The sequence below is a fragment of the Lynx rufus genome, unplaced genomic scaffold (assembly GCF_022079265.1).
Source record: "Lynx rufus isolate CCGP_SWC_20201006 ecotype Redwood Valley unplaced genomic scaffold, mLynRuf1.p SCAF_42, whole genome shotgun sequence".
NCBI lineage: Eukaryota > Metazoa > Chordata > Mammalia > Carnivora > Felidae > Lynx > Lynx rufus.
In genome coordinates, this window is record NW_025814859.1 from 719916 (window position 1) to 740806 (window position 20891).

Sequence of the window (20891 nt, forward strand, 5' to 3'; positions counted from 1 at the left end):
CCCTCCCACCCCCCATCAACCCTCAGTTTGTTCTAAGTTTTTAAGAGTCTCTTATGCTTTGGCTCTCTCCCACTCTAACCTCTTTTTTTTTTTTTCCTTCCCCTCCCCCATGGGTTCCTGTTAAGTTTCTCAGGATGCACATAAGAGTGAAACCATATGGTATCTGTCTTTCTCTGTATGGCTTATTTCATTTAGCATCACACTCTCCAGTTCCATCCACGTTGCTACAAAAGGCCATATTTCATTTTTTCTCATTGCCACGTAGTATTCCATTGTGTATATAAAGCACAATTTCTTTATCCATTCATCAGTTGATGGACATTTAGGCTCTTTCCATAATTTGGCTATTGTTGAGAGTGCTGCTATGAACATTGGGGTACAAGTGCCCCTATGCATCAGTACTCCTGTATCCCTTGGATAAATTCCTAGCAGTGCTATTGCTGGGTCATAGGGTAGGTCTATTTTTAATTTTCTGAGGAACCTCCACACTGCTTTCCAGAGCGGCTGCACCAATTTGCATTCCCACCAACAGTGCAAGAGGGTTCCCGTTTCTCCACATCCTCTCCAGCATCTATAGTCTCCTGATTTGTTCATTTTGGCCACTCTGACTGGCGTGAGGTGATATCTGAGTGTGGTTTTGATTTGTATTTCCCTGATAAGGAGCGACGCTGAACATCTTTTCATGTGCCTGTTGGCCATCCGGATGTCTTCTTTAGAGAAGTGTCTATTCATGTTTTCTGCCCATTTCTTCACTGGGTTATTTGTTTTTCGGGTGTGGAGTTTGGTGAGCTCTTTGTAGATTTTGGATACTAGCCCTTTGTCCGATATGTCATTTGCAAATATCTTTTCCCATTGCGTTGGTTGCCTTTTAGTTTTGTTGGTTGTTTCCTTGGCTGTGCAGAAGCTTTTTATCCTCATAAGGTCCCAGTAATTCACTTTTGCTTTTAATTCCCTTGCCTTTGGGGATGTGTCGAGTAAGAGATTGCTACGGCTGAGGTCAGAGAGGTCTTTTCCTGCTTTCTCCTCTAAGGTTTTGATGGTTTCCTGCCTCACATTCAGGTCCTTTATCCATTTTGAGTTTATTTTTGTGAATGGTGTGAGAAAGTGGTCTAGTTTCAACCTTCTGCATGTTGCTGTCCAGTTCTCCCATCACCATTTGTTAAAGAGACTGTCTTTTTTCCATTGGATGTTCTTTCCTGCTTTGTCAAAGATGAGTTGGCCATACGTTTGTGGGTCTAGTTCTGGGGTTTCTATTCTATTCCATTGGCCTATGTGTCTGTTTTTGTGCCAATACCATGCTGTCTTGATGATGACAGCTTTGTAGTAGAGGCTAAAGTCTGGGATTGTGATGCCTCCTGCTTTGGTCTTCTTCTTCAAAATTCCTTTGGCTATTCAGGGCCTTTTGTGGTTCCATATGAATTTTAGGATTGCTTGTTCTAGTTTTGAGAAGAATGCTGGTGCCATTTTGATTGGGATTGCATTGAATGTGTAGATAGCTTTGGGTAGTATTGACATTTTGACAATATTTATTTTTCCAATCCATGAGCAGGGAATGTCTTTCCATTTCTTTAAATCTTCTTCAATTACCTTCATAAGCTTTCTATAGTTTTCAGCATACAGATCCTTTACATCTTTGGTTAGATTTATTCCTAGGTATTTTATGCTTCTTGGTGCAATTGTGAATGGGATCAGTTTCTTTATTTGTCTTTCTGTTGCTTCACTGTTAGTGTATAAGAATGCAACTGATTTCTGTACATTGATTTTGTATCCTGCAACTTTGCTGAATTCATGTATCAGTTCTAGCAGACTTTTGGTGGAGTCTATCGGATTTTCCATGTATAATATCATGTCATCTGCAAAAAGCGAAAGCTTGACTTCATCTTTGCCAATTTTGATGCCTTTGATTTCCTTTTGTTGTCTGATTGCTGATGCTAGAACTTCCAGCACTATGTTAAACAACAGCGGTGAGAGTGGGCATCCTTGTCGTGTTCCTGATCTCAGGGAAAAAGCTCTCAGTTTTTCCCCGTTGAGGATGATGTTAGCTGTGGGCTTTGCATAAATGGCTTTGATGATGTTTAAGTATGTTCCTTCTATCCCGACTTTCTCAAGGGTTTTTATTAAGAAAGGGTGCTGGATTTTGTCAAAGGCCTTTTCTGCATCGATTGACAGGATCATATGGTTCTTTTCTTTTTTTTTGTTAATGTGATGTATCATGTTGATTGATTTGCGAATGTTGAACCAGCCCTGCATCCCACGTATGAATCCCACTTGATCATGGTGAATAATTCTTTTTATATGCCGTTGAATTCGATTTGCTAGTATCTTATTGAGAATTTTTGCATCCATATTCATCAGGGATATTGGCCTGTAGTTCTCTTTTTTTATTAGGAATCAAAGGAATACTGGCTTCATAGAATGATTCTGGAAGTTTTCCTTCCCTTTCTATTTCTTGGAATAGCTTGAGAAGAATAGGTATTATCTCTGCTGTAAACGTCTGGTAGAACTCCCCTGGGAAGCCATCTGGTCCTGGACTCTTATTTGTTGGGAGATTTTTGATAACCGATTCAATTTCTTCGCTGGTTATGGGTCTGTTCAAGCTTTCTATTTCCTCCTGATTGAGTTTTGGAAGAGTGTGGGTGTTCAGGAAATTGTCCATTTCTTCCAGGTTGTGCAATTTGTTGGCATATAATTTTTCATAGTATTCCCTGATAATTGTTTGTATCTCTGAGGGATTGGTTGTAATCATTCCATTTTCATTCCTGATTTTATCTATTTGGGTCATCTCCCTTTTCTTTTTGAGAAGCCTGGCTAGAGGTTTGTCAATTTTGTTTATTTTTAAAAAAAAAACCAACTCTTGGTTTCGTTGATCTGGTCTACAGTTTTTTTAGATTCTATATTGTTTATTTCTGCTCTGATCTTTATTATTTCTCTTCTTCTGCTGGGTTTAGGCTGCCTTTGCTGTTCTGCTTCTATTTCCTTTAGGTGTGCTGTTAGATTTTGTATTTGGGATTTTTCTTGTTTCTTGAGATAGGCCTGGATTGCAATGTATTTTCCTCTCAGGACTGCCTTCGCTGCATCCCAAAGCGTTTGGATTGTTGTATTTTCATTTTCGTTTGTTTCCATATATTTTTTAATTTCTTCTCTAATTGCCTGGTTGCCCCACTCATTCGTTAGTAGGGTGTTCTTTAACCTCCATGCTTTTGGAGGTTTTCCAGACTTTTTCCTGTGGTTGATTTCAAGCTTCATCGCATTGTGGTCTGAAAGTATGCATGGTATAATTTCAATTCTTGTAAACTTATGAAGGGCTGTTTTGTGACCCAGTATATGATCTATCTTGGAGAATGTTCCATGTGCACTCGAGAAGAAAGTATATTCTGTTGCTTTGGGATGCAGAGTTCTAAATATATCTGTCAAGTCCATCTGATCCAATGTCTCATTCAGAGCCCTTGTTTCTTTATTGACTGTGTGTCTAGATGATCTATCCATTTCTGTAAGTGGGGTGTTAAAGTTCCCTGCAATGACCACATTCTTCTCAATAAGGTTGCTTCTGTTTATGAGTAATTGTTTTATATATTTGGGGGCTCCGGTATTCGGCGCATAGACATTTATAATTGTTAGCTCTTCCTGATGGATAGACCCTGTAACTATTATATAATGCCCTTCTTCATCTCTTGTTACAGCCTTTAGTTTAAAGTCTAGTTTGTCTGATATAAGTATGGCTACTCCAGCTTTCTTTTGGCTTCCAGTAGCATGATAAATAGTTCTCCATCCCCTCACTCTCAATCTAAAGGTGTCCTGAGGTGTAAAATGAGTCTCTTGTAGACAGCAAATAGATAGGTCTTGTTTTTTTATCCACTCTGATACCCTATGTCTTTTGGTTGGCGCATTTAGTCCATTTACATTCACTGTTATTATAGAAAGATACGGGTTTAGAGTCATTGTGATCTGTATGTTTTATGCTTGTAGTGATGTCTCTGGTACTTTGTCTCACAGGGTCCCCCTTAGGATCTCTTGTAGGACTGGTTTAGTGGTGACAAATTCCTTCAGTTTTTGTTTGTTTGGGAAGACCTTTATCTCTCCTTCTATTCTAAATGACAGACTTGCTGGATAAAGGATTCTCGGCTGCATATTTTTTCTGTCTAGCACACTGAAAATCTCGTGCCAATTCTTTCTGGCCTGCCAAGTTTCAAAAGAGAGATCAGTCACGAGTCTTATAGGTCTCCCTTTATATATGAGGGCACGTTTACCCCTTGCTGCTTTCAGAATTTTCTCTTTATCCTTGTATTTTGCCAGTTTCACTATGATATGTCGTGCAGAAGATCGATTCAAGTTACGTCTGAAGGGAGTTCTCTGTGCCTCATGGATTTCAGTGCCTTTTTCCTTCCCCAGTTCAGGGAAGTTCTCAGCTATTATTTTTTCAAGTACCCCTTCAGCACCTTTCCCTCTCTCTTCCTCCTCTGGGATACCAATTATGCGTATATTATTTCTTTTTAGTGTATCACTTAGTTCTCTAATTTTCCCCTCATACTCCTGGATTTTTTTATCTCTCTTTTTCTCAGCTTCCTCTTTTTCCATAACTTTATCTTCTAGTTCACCTATTCTGTCCTCTGCCTCTTCTATCCGAGCTGTCGTCGTTTCCATTTTGTTTTGCATTTCGTTTAAAGTGTTTTTCAGCTCCTCGTGACTGTTCCTTAGTCCCTTGATCTCTGTAGCAAGAGATTCTCTGCTGTCCTGTATACTGTTTTCAAGCCCAGCGATTAATTTTATGACTATTTTTCTAAATTCACTTTCTGTTATATTATTTAAATCCTTTTTGATCAGTTCATTAGCTGTTGTTATTTCCTGGAGATTCTTCTGAGGGGAATTCTTCTGCTTGGTCATTTTGGATAGTCCCTGGCGTAGTGAGGACCTGCAGGACGCTTCCCCTGTGCTGTGGTGTATAACTGGAGTTGGTGGGCGGGGCCGCAGTCTGACCTGATGTCTGCCCCCAGCCCACCTCTGGGGCCACAGTCAGACTGGTGTGTGCCTTCTCTTCCCCTCTCCTAGGGGCGGGATTCACTGGGGGGTGGCGTGGCCCGTCTGCGCTACTTGCACACTGCCAGGCTTGTGATGCTGGGGATCTGGCGTATTAGCTGGGGTGGGTAGGCAAGGTGCACGGGGGCAGGAGGGGCAGGCTTAGTTCGCTTCTCCTTAGGTGATCCACTTCAGGAGGGGCCCTGTGGCAGCGGGAGGGAGTCAGATCCGTTGCCAGAGGTTTGGCTCCGCAAAAGCACAGAGTTAGGTGTTTGCACTGACCGAGCAAGTTCCCTGGCAGGAACTGGTTCTCTTTGGGATTTTGGCTGGGGGATGGGCGGGGGAGATGGCGCTGGCGAGCCCCTTTGTTCCCCACCAAACTGAGCTCTGTCGTCCGGGGGCTCCGCAGCTCTCCCTCCCTTTGTCCTCCAGCCTTCCCGCTTTCCGAGCAGGGCTGTTAACTTATGACCTCCCAGACGCTAAGTCGCGCTTGCTTTCGGAACACACTAGGTCCTTCCGGCCCCTCCGCTTTTGCCAGCCAGACTTGGAGGCTGTGCTTGGCTGGTGAGCCGCCCCTCTGCCCTGGCTCCCCCCCGCCAGGCCGTGGAGCGCGCACCGCCTCGCCGCCCTTCCTACCCTCTTCCGTGGGCCTCTGTCTGCGCTTGGCTCTGGCGACTCCGTTCTGCTAATCCTCTGGCGGTTTTCTGGGTTATTTAGGCAGGTGTGGGTGGAATCTAAGTGATCAGCAGGACGCGCGGTGAGCCCAGCGTCCTCCTACGCCGCCATCTTCTGAAGAGACCCAGAATTCTTTTGTCAAAGGTAGCCCCTCGCCATTTCAACGTGCCTTCTATAGAATGCTTGTGACCAAAAAAGGCCAGAGGTGTTGGGAAGAAGCTGTCCTTGCTTCTGTGGCAAGGGGAAATGGAGCTAGACATTTCATTCTCAGCTTTATTTCGTTGTCTTCTGAAGTGACAACTTTGCTGTGTAACCATTTCCATCCTCTTGCCACTTTTTTTTTTTTCCATTCATCATGACATAAGCGTTTTTGTTCTTTTTAAATTTTTAGTTTCAGTATAGTTAACATAGAGTCTTATATTAGTTTCAGGTGTACAATTTAGTGATTCAACAATTTGATACATCATTCAATACTTATCACAACAATTGCACTCCTTAATTTCCATTACCAATTTCATCCATCCTCCCAACCACCTCCCCTCTGATAAGCATCAGTTTCTTTTCTATAGTTAAGAGTCTGCTTCTTGATTTGTCTCTGTCTCATTCTGTCTTTTTTCCTTTGCTTGTTTTGTTTCTTAAATTCCTCTTATGAGTAAAATCATATGGTATTTGTCTTTTTTCTGACTGGCATATTTCACTTAGCATTATACTTTGTAGCTCCATGCATGTCATTGCAAATGTCAGGATTTCATTTTTTTTATGTCTGAATTATTTTCCATTGTATATTTAAATAAATTTTTTTTAATTTATAAAAATGGGCAGAAGACATAAACAGACATTTCTCCAAAGAATATATCCAGATAGCAGACAGACACATGAAAAGATGCTCAACATCACTCATCATCAAGGAATTGCAAATCAGAACTACAATGAGATATCACTTCACACCAGTCAGAATGGATAAAATCAAAACCACAAGAAATAACAAGTGTTGGTGAGGATTTGGAAAAAAAGGAACAAAGGTGCCCTGTTGATCAGAATGCAAACTGATGCAGCCACTCTGGAAAACAGTATGGAGGTTCCTCAAAGTTAAAAATAGAATTACTGTATGATCCAGTAATTGTGCTACTGGTCCAGTAATTGTGCTACTGGGTAATTACCCCCAAATTACAAAAACACTAATTGAAGTGATACATGCACCCCTGTGCTTATAACAGCATTATCTACAATAGCCAAGATGTGGAAGCAGCCCAAGTGTCCATCGATCAATGGTACATAAAGAAGTCAGAATACTTTTGAAAGGGAAGTTTGCTCAAGTTAAACATACACAGTTGTCTTTGTTGCCCTTTCCGTCCTCTAAGTTTGAAATAATGAAAAGCAAATGCTTCTGTACCCTTTGAGTCTCCTATCTTTCTATTGATTGTTTTGTAATTTTCTGTATCCTGTTACTTGATTCCTACCTCATTTTATTTTTGTTCTCATAGGCTAGATAAATATAACCAACATGTTCCTGATATCACTGTATTCATCATTATTACGTTTGTTTTTATGTATAGAAATATCCACCTTCTTCCAGTCTTTGTAATTTTAAGAAATGTTGCCTATCTCATAGATAATTTTTCCACAATAATGTGGTTATATTTGCCTTTTTGTGTTGCTCAATTTCTCCTCTTCTTAGTAATTATTTACATTAGGGAAAATATTTGGTAGTGGTATAAAGTTTATATAATACAGAATTGGCATTGTATATGTTCCTTTAAGAAATGTTTGATTATTTTAATTTACATTTACCTAATAGATTTTTTTCTTAACTCTTGTCAAACTTGCAGACTATTCTTGGTGCCATGAGGGATGCAGTCAAACACAGAACTTCTGTTTTCATTGCACACAGATTGTCAACAGTGGTTGATGCAGATGAAATCATTGTCTTGGACCAGGTAAAAGATTTAACTTTAAAATTTAGTATGTGGGAGACTTTTGAGAAGTTGGCAGAGTAGGAGGGTCCTGAGCTTACCTGGTCCCACAGACACACATAGATAGCCACATGAGTGCAACTAACACAGAAAATACCTAGAATGGCAGAACAGACTTTGCACAGGAAAGGCATGTTGAAAATGGTAGGAGGGGCAGATGCAGTCTGGAACCAAAATCCTACTGAGACTAACCATGAACAGAAGGAACACCACAAGCAGGGAAAAGGGGAGGAGCAGACCCCCCACCAAGCACCCCAGGCAAGGGAGAACTACACTGGAAAGACAGGTCCCCATAACATTAGGCTTTGAAAACCATGGGGCTTAACTTTGTGAGTTTTGACAATCATTGGGACTTAATGCCAGGTTCTTTAAAACTCAGCTGGCTTAGCTGTGGGAGGCCCTCAGGGCAATAAGAAATGAAATCCTTGGCCTTAAAGAGCCAGCATAACAAAAAAAACCCGCCAAGATGTAGCATAGAAGCACCACTTCAAAAAGTGCCTGGGATATACATGAAGTACATTTATTTACTAATCTCAGAATGTGTGCAGGAGAGGCAGGGATCTTTAGGAGATTTCTCTAAGAACAGAAGAGTTGTTGGTTACCATTTCTCCCTACCCCAGCCCCCAGTCTAGATAGCCCATTCAGTTGCAGGAACCAGCAGGAACACCGTCTACCTATCTTGCCAACACAACGTACACTATATCTTGCATTCTGGATATCCACCCCACTTAGCAAGCATCCTTTCAAAGCAGCTGCTGCCAAGAGACACCCTGTAAAGAGCCCTCACGGAGACCTGAACCACTCCAAAGTGACTACTATCTTGGGGAGAGGAGAAGATAACCACACATAGCAGTGCAACTGCAGCAATGTCAGACAGACTGGGCAGGCATCTGGTCTGACTGTTGGCCCTGCCCACCAATAAAAACCTCTCAGGTAACGGCAGGAAGAGTACCCTGAAGATCAATGCTACTGCAGCCCTAATAGAAGAATGGGGGCAGGCATATGGTTTGATTATAGGCCCCACCTACCACTGAAAGCCTCTCAGAGGACAACAGAGCGAGAGCACCCTGCAATTTGGTATGATGGCAGTCCAGGCAGAGAGGCTGAATTACAGCCCTGTAGTGACTCTTTCCTTAACAGCACAGGGACCAAATCCTGCCTGGTATGCCCATGACTGCAGGCAAACACAGCCACAACACTAGGGTGCACACAACCCACTAGGAGACACCCCTGAAGCTCCTGGTTCTGGTGAACAGTGGACATGATGCTACAGGACCCCACAGGATCTCTTCTTCATAAGGCCACCCCTTTTCAAGATCAAAGACTTAGCTTACTTTTCTAATACATAGAAACAAGCACAAAAAGATGGACAAAATGAGGAAACAGAGGAATATGTCCCAGATGAGAGAATGGGACAAAACTAAGGCAAAAGAACTAAATGAAACAGAGATGAGCAATATGCTTGATAAAGAATTCAAAGTAATGGTCATAAAGATACTCATTGGACTAGACAAAAGAGTGGAGAATCTCAATGAACATATAACAAAGAGATAGAAAATATAAAAAAGAACCAATCAGAGATGAATAACTTCATAACTAAAATTAAAAATACACTAGAGGGAATCCATAGCAGATGAGAGGAGACAGAAGAATGTATCTGTGAGCTAAAAGACAGAGTAATGGAAAGAAACCAAGCTGAATAGCAAAAAAAAAAAAAAAAGAAAGAAAGAATTGAGAATAGATTAAGGGAACTAGTAACATCACCAAGCATTCCAACATTCACATTACAGCAATCCCAGAGGAGGAGAGAGAAGAGCACAGAAAATTTATTTGAAGAAATAATAGCTGAAAACTTCACTAATCTGGGGAAGGAAACAGACATCCAGATTCTGGAGGCACACAGAACCCACAACAAGATCAACCCACAGAGGTCCACACTAAGACACAAAATAATTAAAACGGCAAAATTTAGTGATAGAGAATGTTGAAAACAGCAAGAGAAAACAGTTATATTCAAAGGAAACCCCACAAGGCTTTCACCTCATTTTTCAGCAGAAATTTTGCAGACCAAAATGGCATGGTATACTCAAAGTACTGACAGAAAAATAACCTGTAAACAAGAATACTCCACTCAGCAAGGCTATCTTAAGAACACAAGTAGAGATAAAGTGTTTCCCAGGCAAAAAAAAAAGTTAAAGGAGTTTATCACCATTAAACCAGCCTTCAAGAAAAAAGGAATTCTAAAAAAAAATTTTTTTTAGCATTTATACATTTTTGAGAGACAGAGAGAGACAGAGCATGAGTGGGGAAGGGGCAGAGAGAAAAGGAGACACAGAATCTGAAGCAGGCTCCAGGCTCCGAGCTGTCAGCACAGAGCCTGCTCGAACTCACGAACTGTGGGATCATGACCTGAGCCGACGTCGGACGCTCAACCAACTGAGCCACCAAGGCATCCCAAGGAATTCTTTGACTGGAAAGAAAAGGCCATAATTAGGAGTAAGAAAATTATGAAAGGAAAAAAGTTCACAGGTAAATGCAAACATATAATAAAAGTAGTATATTAATCACTTATAAAACCAGTATGGAGATTAAAGTACAAAAACAGTAAAATCAATGTATCTATAAAAATTAAGTGAAGAGATTCACAAAAGAATGTAAAGTATGACATATATATAAAACGTGGGGCAAGTAAAATTTTAGTACTTTTAAAATGACTTCAAAGTTAACTGATCATCAACATAATATAGACTCTATATGCATAAAATATATATGAACCTAAGGGTAACCACAAATCAAAAACCTGTGGTAGATACACAAAAAGTAAAGAGAAAGTAATTAAAGCATGATACTGAAGAAAGCCATCAACTCACAAGGGAAGAAAGAAAGTAAACATGGAAAAACAAGAGAAAAACTATAAAAACAAACCATAAAACAAGTTACAAAATGGCAATAATTACACACCTATTATTAATTACTTAGAATGTAAATGGACTAAATGCTCCAATCAAAAGACATAAGATTACTGAATGGATAAAAAATACATGCCCCATCTAAATGCTACCTACAGGAGACTCAGGTCAGACCTAAAGACACATGGAGATTGAAAGTTTGGAAAAACATTCACTTTGTAAATGGGAGTGAAATGAAAGCCAGGAGAGCAATACTTGTATTGGACAACACAGGCATTAAAACAAAGATTGTAATAGGAGAGAAGAAGGACACTACATAATGATAAAAGGTAAAAATCTAACAAGAAGATATAACAGTTGTAAATATTTGTGCACCCAAAATGGGAGCACCCAAAAACATAAAGCATGTGTTAACAGGCATAAAGGAAGAAATTAATACAATAATAATAATTGAATTTAACACCCCACTTAACATTAATGGATATTTCATCCAGACAGAAAATTAAGGAAACAGTGACTTTGGATGACATATTGGACAAGATGAAACTAACATCATATATATTCATAACATTCCATCAAAAAATAGATTATTTTCAAGTGCATCTAGGACATTCTCCAGAATAGATCACTTGTTAGGGCACAAAACAAGTATCTATGAATTTAAGAAGATAAAACCACATCAAGCATCTTTTCCAAAAAAAAAAAAAAAAGATATGAAACCACAAAAATCAATTGCAAGAAAAATACGGAAAAAAACACAAAGCTAAGCAACATGCTACTAACCAACAAATAGTTCAACAGAAGAAGAAAAAATAAAAAAATACATGGAGACAAATGAAAATAAAAACATAATGGCTCATACTCTTGGGGATGCAGCAAAACTGTTCTGAGGTAAGATTATACCACTATAGGCCTGTCTCAAGAAAGAATAAAAATCTCGAATTAATAACCTAACCTTACACTTAATGGAGCTAGAAATAAAGGAACAAAGGCCAAAGCCAGTAGATGGAACAAAATAGTAAAGATTAGAGCAAAAGTAAATGAAATAGAGGTTTAAAGAAATAAAAGAGGGGCGCCTGGGTGGCTCAGTTGGTTAAGTGACCGACTTCGGTCGGCTCAGGTCATGATCTCACAGTCCCTGGGTTTGAGCCCCACATCGGGCTCTGTGCTGACAGTTCAGAACCTGGAACTTGCTTCGGATTCTGCGTCTCCCTCTTCCTCTGCCCTCTCCCACTCATGCTCTGTCTCTGTCTCTCTCTCTCTCTCAAAAATAAATAAACATTAAAAAAATTTTTTAAAGAAAGAAATAATCAGAAAAACCAGGAGCTGGTTATTTGAAAAAAAATCAACAAAATTGATAAACCTTTAGCCAGACTTATCAGAAAAGAGAGAGAGGGAGAAAAGACTCAAGATCAGAAATGAAGGAGAAGAAATAACAACTGACACCACTGAAATACAAAAGATTATACGAGAATACTATGAAAAACTGTGTGCCAACAATTTGGACAACTAGAAGACAGGGATAAATTATAGAAATATAAAACGTTTCAAAACTGAATCAGGACATAATAGAGAATTTGAACAGACCAATTACTAGCAATGATACTGAAACCATAATTTAAAAATTCGCAACAAAGAAAAGTTGAGGACCACATGGCTTCACAGGTGAATTTTTTAAGCCATTTTATTTTATTTTATTTTATTTTATTTTATTTTATTTTATTTTATTTATTATATAAAATTTATTGTCAAATTGGTTTCCATACAACACCCAGTGTTCATCCCAACAGGTGCCCTCCTCAATGCCCATCAGCCACTTTCCCCTCCCTCCCACCCCCCATTAACCCTCAGTTCTCAGTATTTAAGAGTCTCTTATGGTTTGCCTCCTTCCCTCTCTGTAACTTTTTTCCCCCCCTTCCCCTCTCCCCTGGTCTTCTGTTGAGTTTCTCAGGACCCACGTGTGAGTGAAAACATGGGATCTGTCTTTCTCTGCCTGACTTATCTCACTTAGCATAACACTCTCCATTTCCATCCACGTTGCTACAAAGGGCCATATTTCATTCTTTCTCATTGCCGAGTACTATTACATTGTATATATAAACCACATCTTCTTTATCCATTCGTCAGTTGATGGACATTTAAGCTCTTTCCATAATTTGTCTATTGTTGAAAGTGCTGCTACAAACATTGGGGTACAAGTGCCCCTATGCATCAGCACTCCTGTATCCCTTGGGCAAATTCCTAGCAGTGCTATTGCTGGCTCATAGGGTAGTTCTGTTTTTAAATTTTTGAGGATCCTCCACACTGTTTTCCAGAGCAGCTACACCAGTTTGCATTCCCACCAACAGTGCAAGAGGTTTCCCGTTTTTCCACATCTTCACCAGCATCTATAGTCTCCTGATTTGTTCGTTTTAGCCACTCTGACAAGTGTGAGGTGGTATCTCAGTGTGGTTTTGATTTGTATCTCCCTGATGAGGAGTGACGTTGAGCATCTTTTCATGTGCCTGTTGGCCATCCGGATGTCTTTAGAGAAGTGTCTCTTCATGTTTTCTGCCCATTTCTTCACTGGATTATTTGTTTTTCAGGTGTGGAGTTTGGTGAGTTCTTTATGGATTTTGGATACTAGCCCTTTGTCTGATATGTCATTTGCAAATATCTTTTCCCATTCCGTTGGTTGCCTTTTAGTTTTGTTGATTGTTTCCTTTGTAGTGCAGAAGCTTTTCATCTTGATGAGGTCCCCATAGTTCATTTTTGCTTTTAATTCCCTTGCTTTTAGAGATGTGTTGAGTAAGAAATTGCTGCAGCTGAGGTCAAAGAGGGTTGTTTTCTGCTTTCTCCTCTAGGGTTTTGATGGTTTCCTGTCTCACATTCAGGTCCTTCATCCATTTTGATTTTATTTTTAGAATGGTGTAAGAAAGTGGTATAGTTTCATTGTTCTGCATGTTGCTGTCCAGTTCTCCCAGCACCATTTGTTAAAGAGACTGTCTTTTTTCCATTGGATACTCTTTCCTGCTTTGTCAAAGATTAGTTGGTCTTACATTTGTGGGTCCAATTCTGGGGTCTCTGTTCTATTTCATTGGTCTATGTGTCTGTTTTTGTGTCAGTACCATACTGTCTTCAGACTGCAACTTTTTAGTAGAGGCCAAAGTCTCTGATTGTGATGCCTCCAGCTTTGGCTTTCTTCTTCAATATTACTTTGGCTATTCGGGGTCTTTTGTGGTTCCATACTAATTTTAGTATTGTTTGTTCTAGCTTTGAGAAGAATGCTGGTGCAATTTTGATTGGGATTGCATTGAATGTGTAAAGATCAGAGCAGAAATAATATAAAATAAAAAAAAACCCAGTAGAACAGATCAATGAAACCAAGAATTGGTTTTATGAAAAAATAAACAAAATTGATAAACCTCTAGCCGGGCTTCTCAAAAAGAAGAGAAAGGACCCAAAGAGATAAAATCACGAACGAAAATTGAATTATTACAACCAATCCCTCAGAAATACAAGCAATTATCAGGGAATACTATGAAACATATGCCAACAAAATGGACAACCTGGAAGAAATGGACAAATTCCTAAACACCCACACACTTCCAAAACTCAAATGGGAAGAAATAGAAAATTTGAACAGATCCATAAGTAGTGAAAAAATTGAATCAGTTATCAAAATCTCCCAAAAATAAGAGTCCTGGACCAGATGACTTCCCTGGGGAATTCTACCAGACATTTAAAACAGGCATAATACCTGTCCTTCTCAAGCTGTTCCAACAAATAGAAAGGGAAGGAAAACTTCCAGACTCATTCTGTGAAGCCAGCAGTACTTTGATTCCCAAACCAGACAGAGACCCAGCAAAAGAAGAGAACTACAGGCCAATAGCCCTGATGAATATGGATTCAAAAATTCTCAATAAGATACTAGCAAATCGAATTCAACTGCATATAATAAGAATTATTCACCATGATCAAGTAGGATTCATTCCTGGGCTGCAGGGCTGGTTCAATATTTGCAAATCAGTCAGTGTGATACATCACATTAATAAAAGATAAGAACCATATGATCCTGTCAATCGATGCAGAAAAAGCTTTTGACGAAATACAGCTCCTTTCTTAATAAAAACCCTTGAGAAAGTCAGGATAGAAGGAACATACTTAAACATCATTAAAGCCATTTATAAAAAGCCCACAGCTAATATCATCCTCAGTGGGGAAAAACTGAGAGCTTTCCCCCTGAGATCAGGAAGACTACAGGAATATCAACTCTCACCACTGTTGTTTAATATAGTGTTGGAAGTACTAGCATCAGCAATCAGACAACAAAAGGAAATCAAAGGCATTAAAATTGGCAAAGATGACATCAAACTTTCACTTTTCACAGATGGCATGATACTACTCTGCATGGAAAACCTGACAGACTCCACCAAAAGTCTGCTAGAACTGATACATGAATTCAGCAAAGTTGCAGGGTACAAAATCAATGTACGGAAATCGGTTGCATTTTTATACACCAATAATGAAGCAACAGAAAGAGAGAGAAATAAAGAATCTGATCCCATTCACAATTGCACCAAGAGTCATAAAATACCAAGGAATGGTATCAAGATACCAAGAAATGGAAAAACATTCTGGGGTCATGGATTGGAAGAATAAATACTGTTAAAATGTCAATACTACCCAAAGCAGTCTACAAAACAGACTCTTAAATAGAGAGAACAAACTGGTGGTTGTCATAAGGGTGGTGTGGGAAGGGATGGGTGAAATAGATAAAGGGGAATAAGAGTACACTTAACTTGATTAGCACTAAGAAATGTATAGATTGTTGAATCATTACATTTTAAACCTTAAACTAATATAACATTGTATCTTAATTGTAGTTCAGTAAAAAATAGTATGTGAAGAACATTGGAAATGATCACAAACACAAACAAGTTAAATATTGTTTCTAAAGAAATATAGATATTTTTCAGAATAAAATTGAATTTAAATGAAATTGAATCCCGATAGGACTCCCATTTTTACTGCCTTTTGATAGGGAAACAAACTCATTTTTTTTCTATGAAGAAATAAACTATTAATCACTCTTCATTGAAGTATTAAAAGTAAAATTATATCAGGAAAGCATTAAAGCCTCATATGATAGAATAAGGTTTTAAAGGGTGTATATATAAAATAATTTTTCTGCATTCATTTTTGCTCCGTACAGAATCATTGCCCATTATCGTCTTTGTATTTTTTATTTTTCTAATATCTGCACATACCCTTGATGTCTAAAATAAAATTACCATAAAATAAAGTCATTTGCAAACACGATTGTTTTTATTTTTTTTTTTCCTCATGGGGAAAAGTAAGAAAAAGAACAGACTGCTTTATCTCTTCTGAGGGAATTACTGTAAGAATGTACTATCTAAACGTTCTGATCAAATCAGAATACCACTATAATGATTGGTAGGTTTCAAAAATTGTGATAGTTTTCCTTTTTCTCCTCTTTGTAAGGATATATTTTCTGACCCCCTAATACTTGGTTATTTCTAACATTGTTCAGTTTTTCACCTCCCATTCAGCCTTTTCTATGATTATGTTTCCCTTATAATAAGTAGACTTTCAGTTCATTATCATTTTGAATGCCTGAATACTGGATATTGAGAGAGAAAGAGCATTCTCATGTACTTTCTATATTGAGTTGAGAGAGAATTTTTCACACCACTAAAATTTCTTATAGGTTATACATTTCTGTGGTGTGTGTGTATATATATCACATATATTTGTGTGTATATGTATACACACACACACACACACACACATATATATGTATATTTTTATGTTACCTGTGTACTTGAGCATCCCTAGGTCATAAGTGCTTACATTCATTATAAAATAATTTTTTTCACTATGATGATATACTATAATGCCTTAGGTGTGAAATGTTGTAAATATACTTCATTATCAATTGATGTTCAAAAGAGGACACTTGTGATGAGCACTAGATGTTGTATGTAAGTGATGAGTCACTAAATTCTACACCTGAAACTAACATACTGTGTTAATCAACTGGAATTTAAATAAAAACTTTAAATTTTTTTTTTACATTTTTATTTATTTTTGAGAGACAGAGAGAGACAGAGCACACGTGGGGGAGGGGCAGAGAGAGACTGAGATGCAGAATCTGAAACAGGCTCCATGCTCTGAGCTGTCAGCACAGAGCCCGATGCTGGGCTCGAACCCACAAACCGTGCGATCATGACCTGAGCCGAAGTCAGACACTCAACCGACTGAGCCACCCAGGCGCCCCTTAAATAAAAACTTTAAAAATAATTAAAATTAAAAAAAATTATAATCTGAAATAAAATCTGCTGTTTATGCTTTTTTGCTGAACTTTCCATTGTATGTAGACATGCAGATAGTCTTTTTTTTATAAATATAAAATGCTAAAAGTACTTGAGCAGGCTTGTGCTCTCTTGTGTCATGGCATGAGGTTGACGGTATCTGTAGTTATATCACAACATTGCCACTTGAAGTTTGGATTATAATTGGAACTAACTTATTAGTGATTATAGCAAATATATGTAAAATACCTTTATAATTTGATGTTCTATATTTGCTTGATTATGAAGATCAGAGACTTTCATTTTCTAGTGAAACTTACGTGACCTCATGTGTTATGTCAGCAGTATCTTGTAGTATTATTGTTGCCTCTACATAAGAAATAGATTTCCCAAGGCCCTTCCTTATCCCCACAGGCTGGTAATTACCCCTTCCCAGCCTTGGCAAGAGGCTGTAGATTTACTTGTCAGGAAATTGAGTCAGACAGGCTCTAGATACAGAACTGTAAAACACATGAACAAACATGGAGATTAACTGGAAAACAAAACACAGCAAAGAAGACCACAGATCCTCTTCTGTGACTGGCTCCAAGAATCTTGCTAGCCATTTCTTTATTTCTACTATCACCACTCCTTCCTTCATCAGGAGATAACTGGAGAATTCTTCTTTACAGAAACAAAAGTAGCTCCAGAAAAAAAAAAAAGATATTTGTATTTAGAGACTGCACCAAAATGACCAGGTATCCATTTGATCACCTTCAGTGAAACTCCACAGTGGAAAAATCCCTTTCCCATGCATTTAGAGTTTCCAGTCAGCTTTCTAATGCTCCATTATTTTTTTTTAATTTTTTTTCAACGTTTATTTATTTTTGGGACAGAGAGAGACAGAGCATGAATGGGGGAGGGGCAGAGAGAGAGGGAGACACAGAATCGGAAACAGGCTCCAGGCTCTGAGCCATCAGCCCAGAGCCCGACGCGGGGCTCGAACTCACGGACCGCGAGATCGTGACCTGGCTGAAGTCGGACGCTTAACCGACTGCGCCACCCAGGCGCCCCTAATGCTCCATTATTAAGTGTCAATGGATAAAAAGAAAGACCTCTAAAACAAGCAGGAAAAAAGAGCTCACCAAACTCCACACCCAAAAAACAAATAATCCAGTGAAGAAATGGGCAGAAAACATGAAGAGACACTTCTCTAAAGAAGACATCCGGATGGCTAACAGGCACATGAAAAGATGCTCAACGTCGCTCCTCATCAGGGAAAGACAAATCAAAACCACACTCAGATACCACCTCAGGCCAGTCAGAGTGGCCAAAATAAACAAATCAGGAGACTATAGATGCTGGAGACGATGTGGAGAAACAGGAACCCCCTTGCACTGTGGGTGGGAATGCAGACTGGTGCAGCCACTCTGGAAAACAGTGTGGAGGTTCCTCAAAAAATTAAAAATAGACCTACCCTATGACCCAGCAGTAGCACTGCTAGGAATTTACCCAAGGGATACAGGAGTGCTGATGCATAGGGGCACTTGTACCCCAATGTTTATAGCAGCACTCTCAACAATATCCAAATTATGGAAAGAGCCTAAATGTCCATCAACTGATGAATGGATAAAGAAACTGTGGTTTATATACACAATGGAGTACTATGTGGCAATGAGAAAGAATGAAATACGGCCCTTTGTAGCAACGTGGACAGAACTGGAGAGTGTGATGCTAAGTGAAATAAGCCATATAGAGAAAGATAGATACCATATGCTTTCACTCTTATGTGGATCCTGAGAAACTTAACAGGAACCCATGGGGGAGGGGAAGGGAAAAAAAAAAAAGGTTAGAGTGGGAGACAGCCAAAGCATAAGAGACTCTTAAAAACTGAGAACAAACTGAGGGCTGATGGGGGGTGGGAGGGAGGGAAGGGTGGGTGATGGGTATTGAAGAGGGCACCTTTTGGGATGAGCACTGGGTGTTGTATGGAAACCAATTTGACAATAAATTTCACATATTAAAAAAAATAAAAAGAATTCAGTAGAAAATGTAGACAATGCACAGAACATAAGACAACTTAAAAATATTAATATCACAGGTCATGGAAAATAAAGCATTTCTAAAATAGGGGCAAATGCTATTAAGAAAAGTAAAGTGAGCCTTATATGGCGTGAGTTCCACATATGTTGTTAAATGAAAGAACAATGGAAAATCTATGCTGCCATTTGCAAGAAGGATGGGGAAAAAAGGAACAAAGAAACTCAGGGTGTTCTTAACATCTTAATCGACTTCATTTTACCTGTCCTCTTATCCACTTCCCCTTTGGCAACTACCAGTTTGTTCTTTAATTAAGAGGTAGAGACTTCCAGTTATAAAATAAATAAGTCACAGAAATGAAAAGTACAGCATAAGTAATACAGTCAATAATATTATAAAATGCCTTATGGTAACAAATGGTGACCACATTTACCATGGCCAGCATTGAGTAGTGTATACAATTATCAAATTACTATGTCATACACATGAAAGTAATATGACATTGTATGCCAATTATATTAGAAAAAGTTGCAAAATACAGGGCTCCTAGGTGGCTCATCTGGTTAAGCATCCGACTCTTGATTTCAGCTGAGGTCATGATCTCAAATTCCTGAGCTTGAGCTCTGCATTAGGCTCCATTGCATGGACCCTGCTTAAGATTCTCTGTTTCCCTCTCCCTCTGCCCCTCTACGACTCATCCTCTCAGATAGATAGATAGATAGATAGATAGATAGATAGATAGATAGATACAAATTGCAAAAAAAAAAAAGAATATCCTAAATTGCTCTGAAAAAAAATTTAATATCTAATGATTCATAATCTTTTGAGTGGCTTAGAGGTATGATCATGGATATTATTATTATAAGAAGGCTATTCAGAAGTGTCTAATAGTCTGATTGATATAAAATATACTAAAACCTTTATTTTTTGTGTTTCAATGCCTTTATTTTTTTGGCAAAAAAAAAAAAAACTCTCAGGCAACATAAACTGAAACCAAAGAAATTGACTACTTATAGAGTGGGGAGAGAAAGGGGTAAAAGAGATAGGAAATGGAACATGACTCTCCTGATTATACTTTTTTATATATATTTTTTGTAGTTCAAGTTTTGATTTAAATTCCACATAGTTAACATACAGTGTAATAATTAGTTTCAGGAGTAGAATTTAGTAATTCATCATTTACATACAAGGTATGCTCACCACAAGTGCTCTCCTTAATACCTATCACCCATTTAACCCAAACCCTCACCCATATCCCCTCCAACATCTCTGTTCTCTTTAGTTAAGTCTGTTTTATGGTTTGCCTCTCTCTTTCCCCCTATGTTCATCTGTTTTGTTTCTTAAATTCCACATGTGAGTGAAATCATAAGGTATATGTCTTTCTGACTTATTTTGCTTAGCATAATACTTTCTAAATCCATCTGTATCATAGCAAATGGCAAGGTTTTATTTGTTTTGATGGCTGAGTAATACTGGTGTGTGTTTGTGTATACATATATACCACATCTTCTTTATCCATTCATCAGTCGATGGACATTGGGGTTCTTTCCATAATTTGCCTATTGTTGATAATGCTACTATAAACATCAGGGTGCATGTATCCCTTTGAACCAGTATTTTTGTATATTTTGGATAAAAACCTAGTAGTGTAATTGCTGGGTCATAGGATAGTTCTATTTTTAACTTTTTAAGCAACCGCCATACTGTTTTCCATAGCGGCTACACCAATTTGCATTCCCACCAACAGTGTAAGAGTGTACCCCTTTCTCCACATCCTTGCCAACACCAATTGTTTTAGCCATTCTGACAGGTGTGAGGTGATACCTCATTATAGGTTTGATTTGTATTTCCCTGATGGGGTTGAGCATCTTTTCATGTTTCTGTAGGCCATCTATACATCTTTGGAGAAAAGTCTCCTCATGTCTTTTTTGCCCATTTTTTAACTGGATTATTTGTTTTTTGGTTGTTAAGTTTGATAAGTTCTTTAT

At 38.6% G+C, this 20891-nt stretch overlaps 1 protein-coding gene across 2 annotated transcripts in view; it reads left to right on the forward strand.

Moving 5' to 3' along the window:
• The window catches only part of ABCB7 (ATP binding cassette subfamily B member 7), a 184940-nt gene that overhangs the window by 155038 nt on the left and 9011 nt on the right, over positions 1–20891 (forward strand). For both annotated transcript variants that reach the window (XM_047097817.1, XM_047097818.1), the window contains one exon: positions 7518–7625. In XM_047097817.1, the coding sequence (XP_046953773.1) occupies positions 7518–7625 (108 nt within the window). The remainder of the gene's footprint in view (positions 1–7517; positions 7626–20891) is intronic.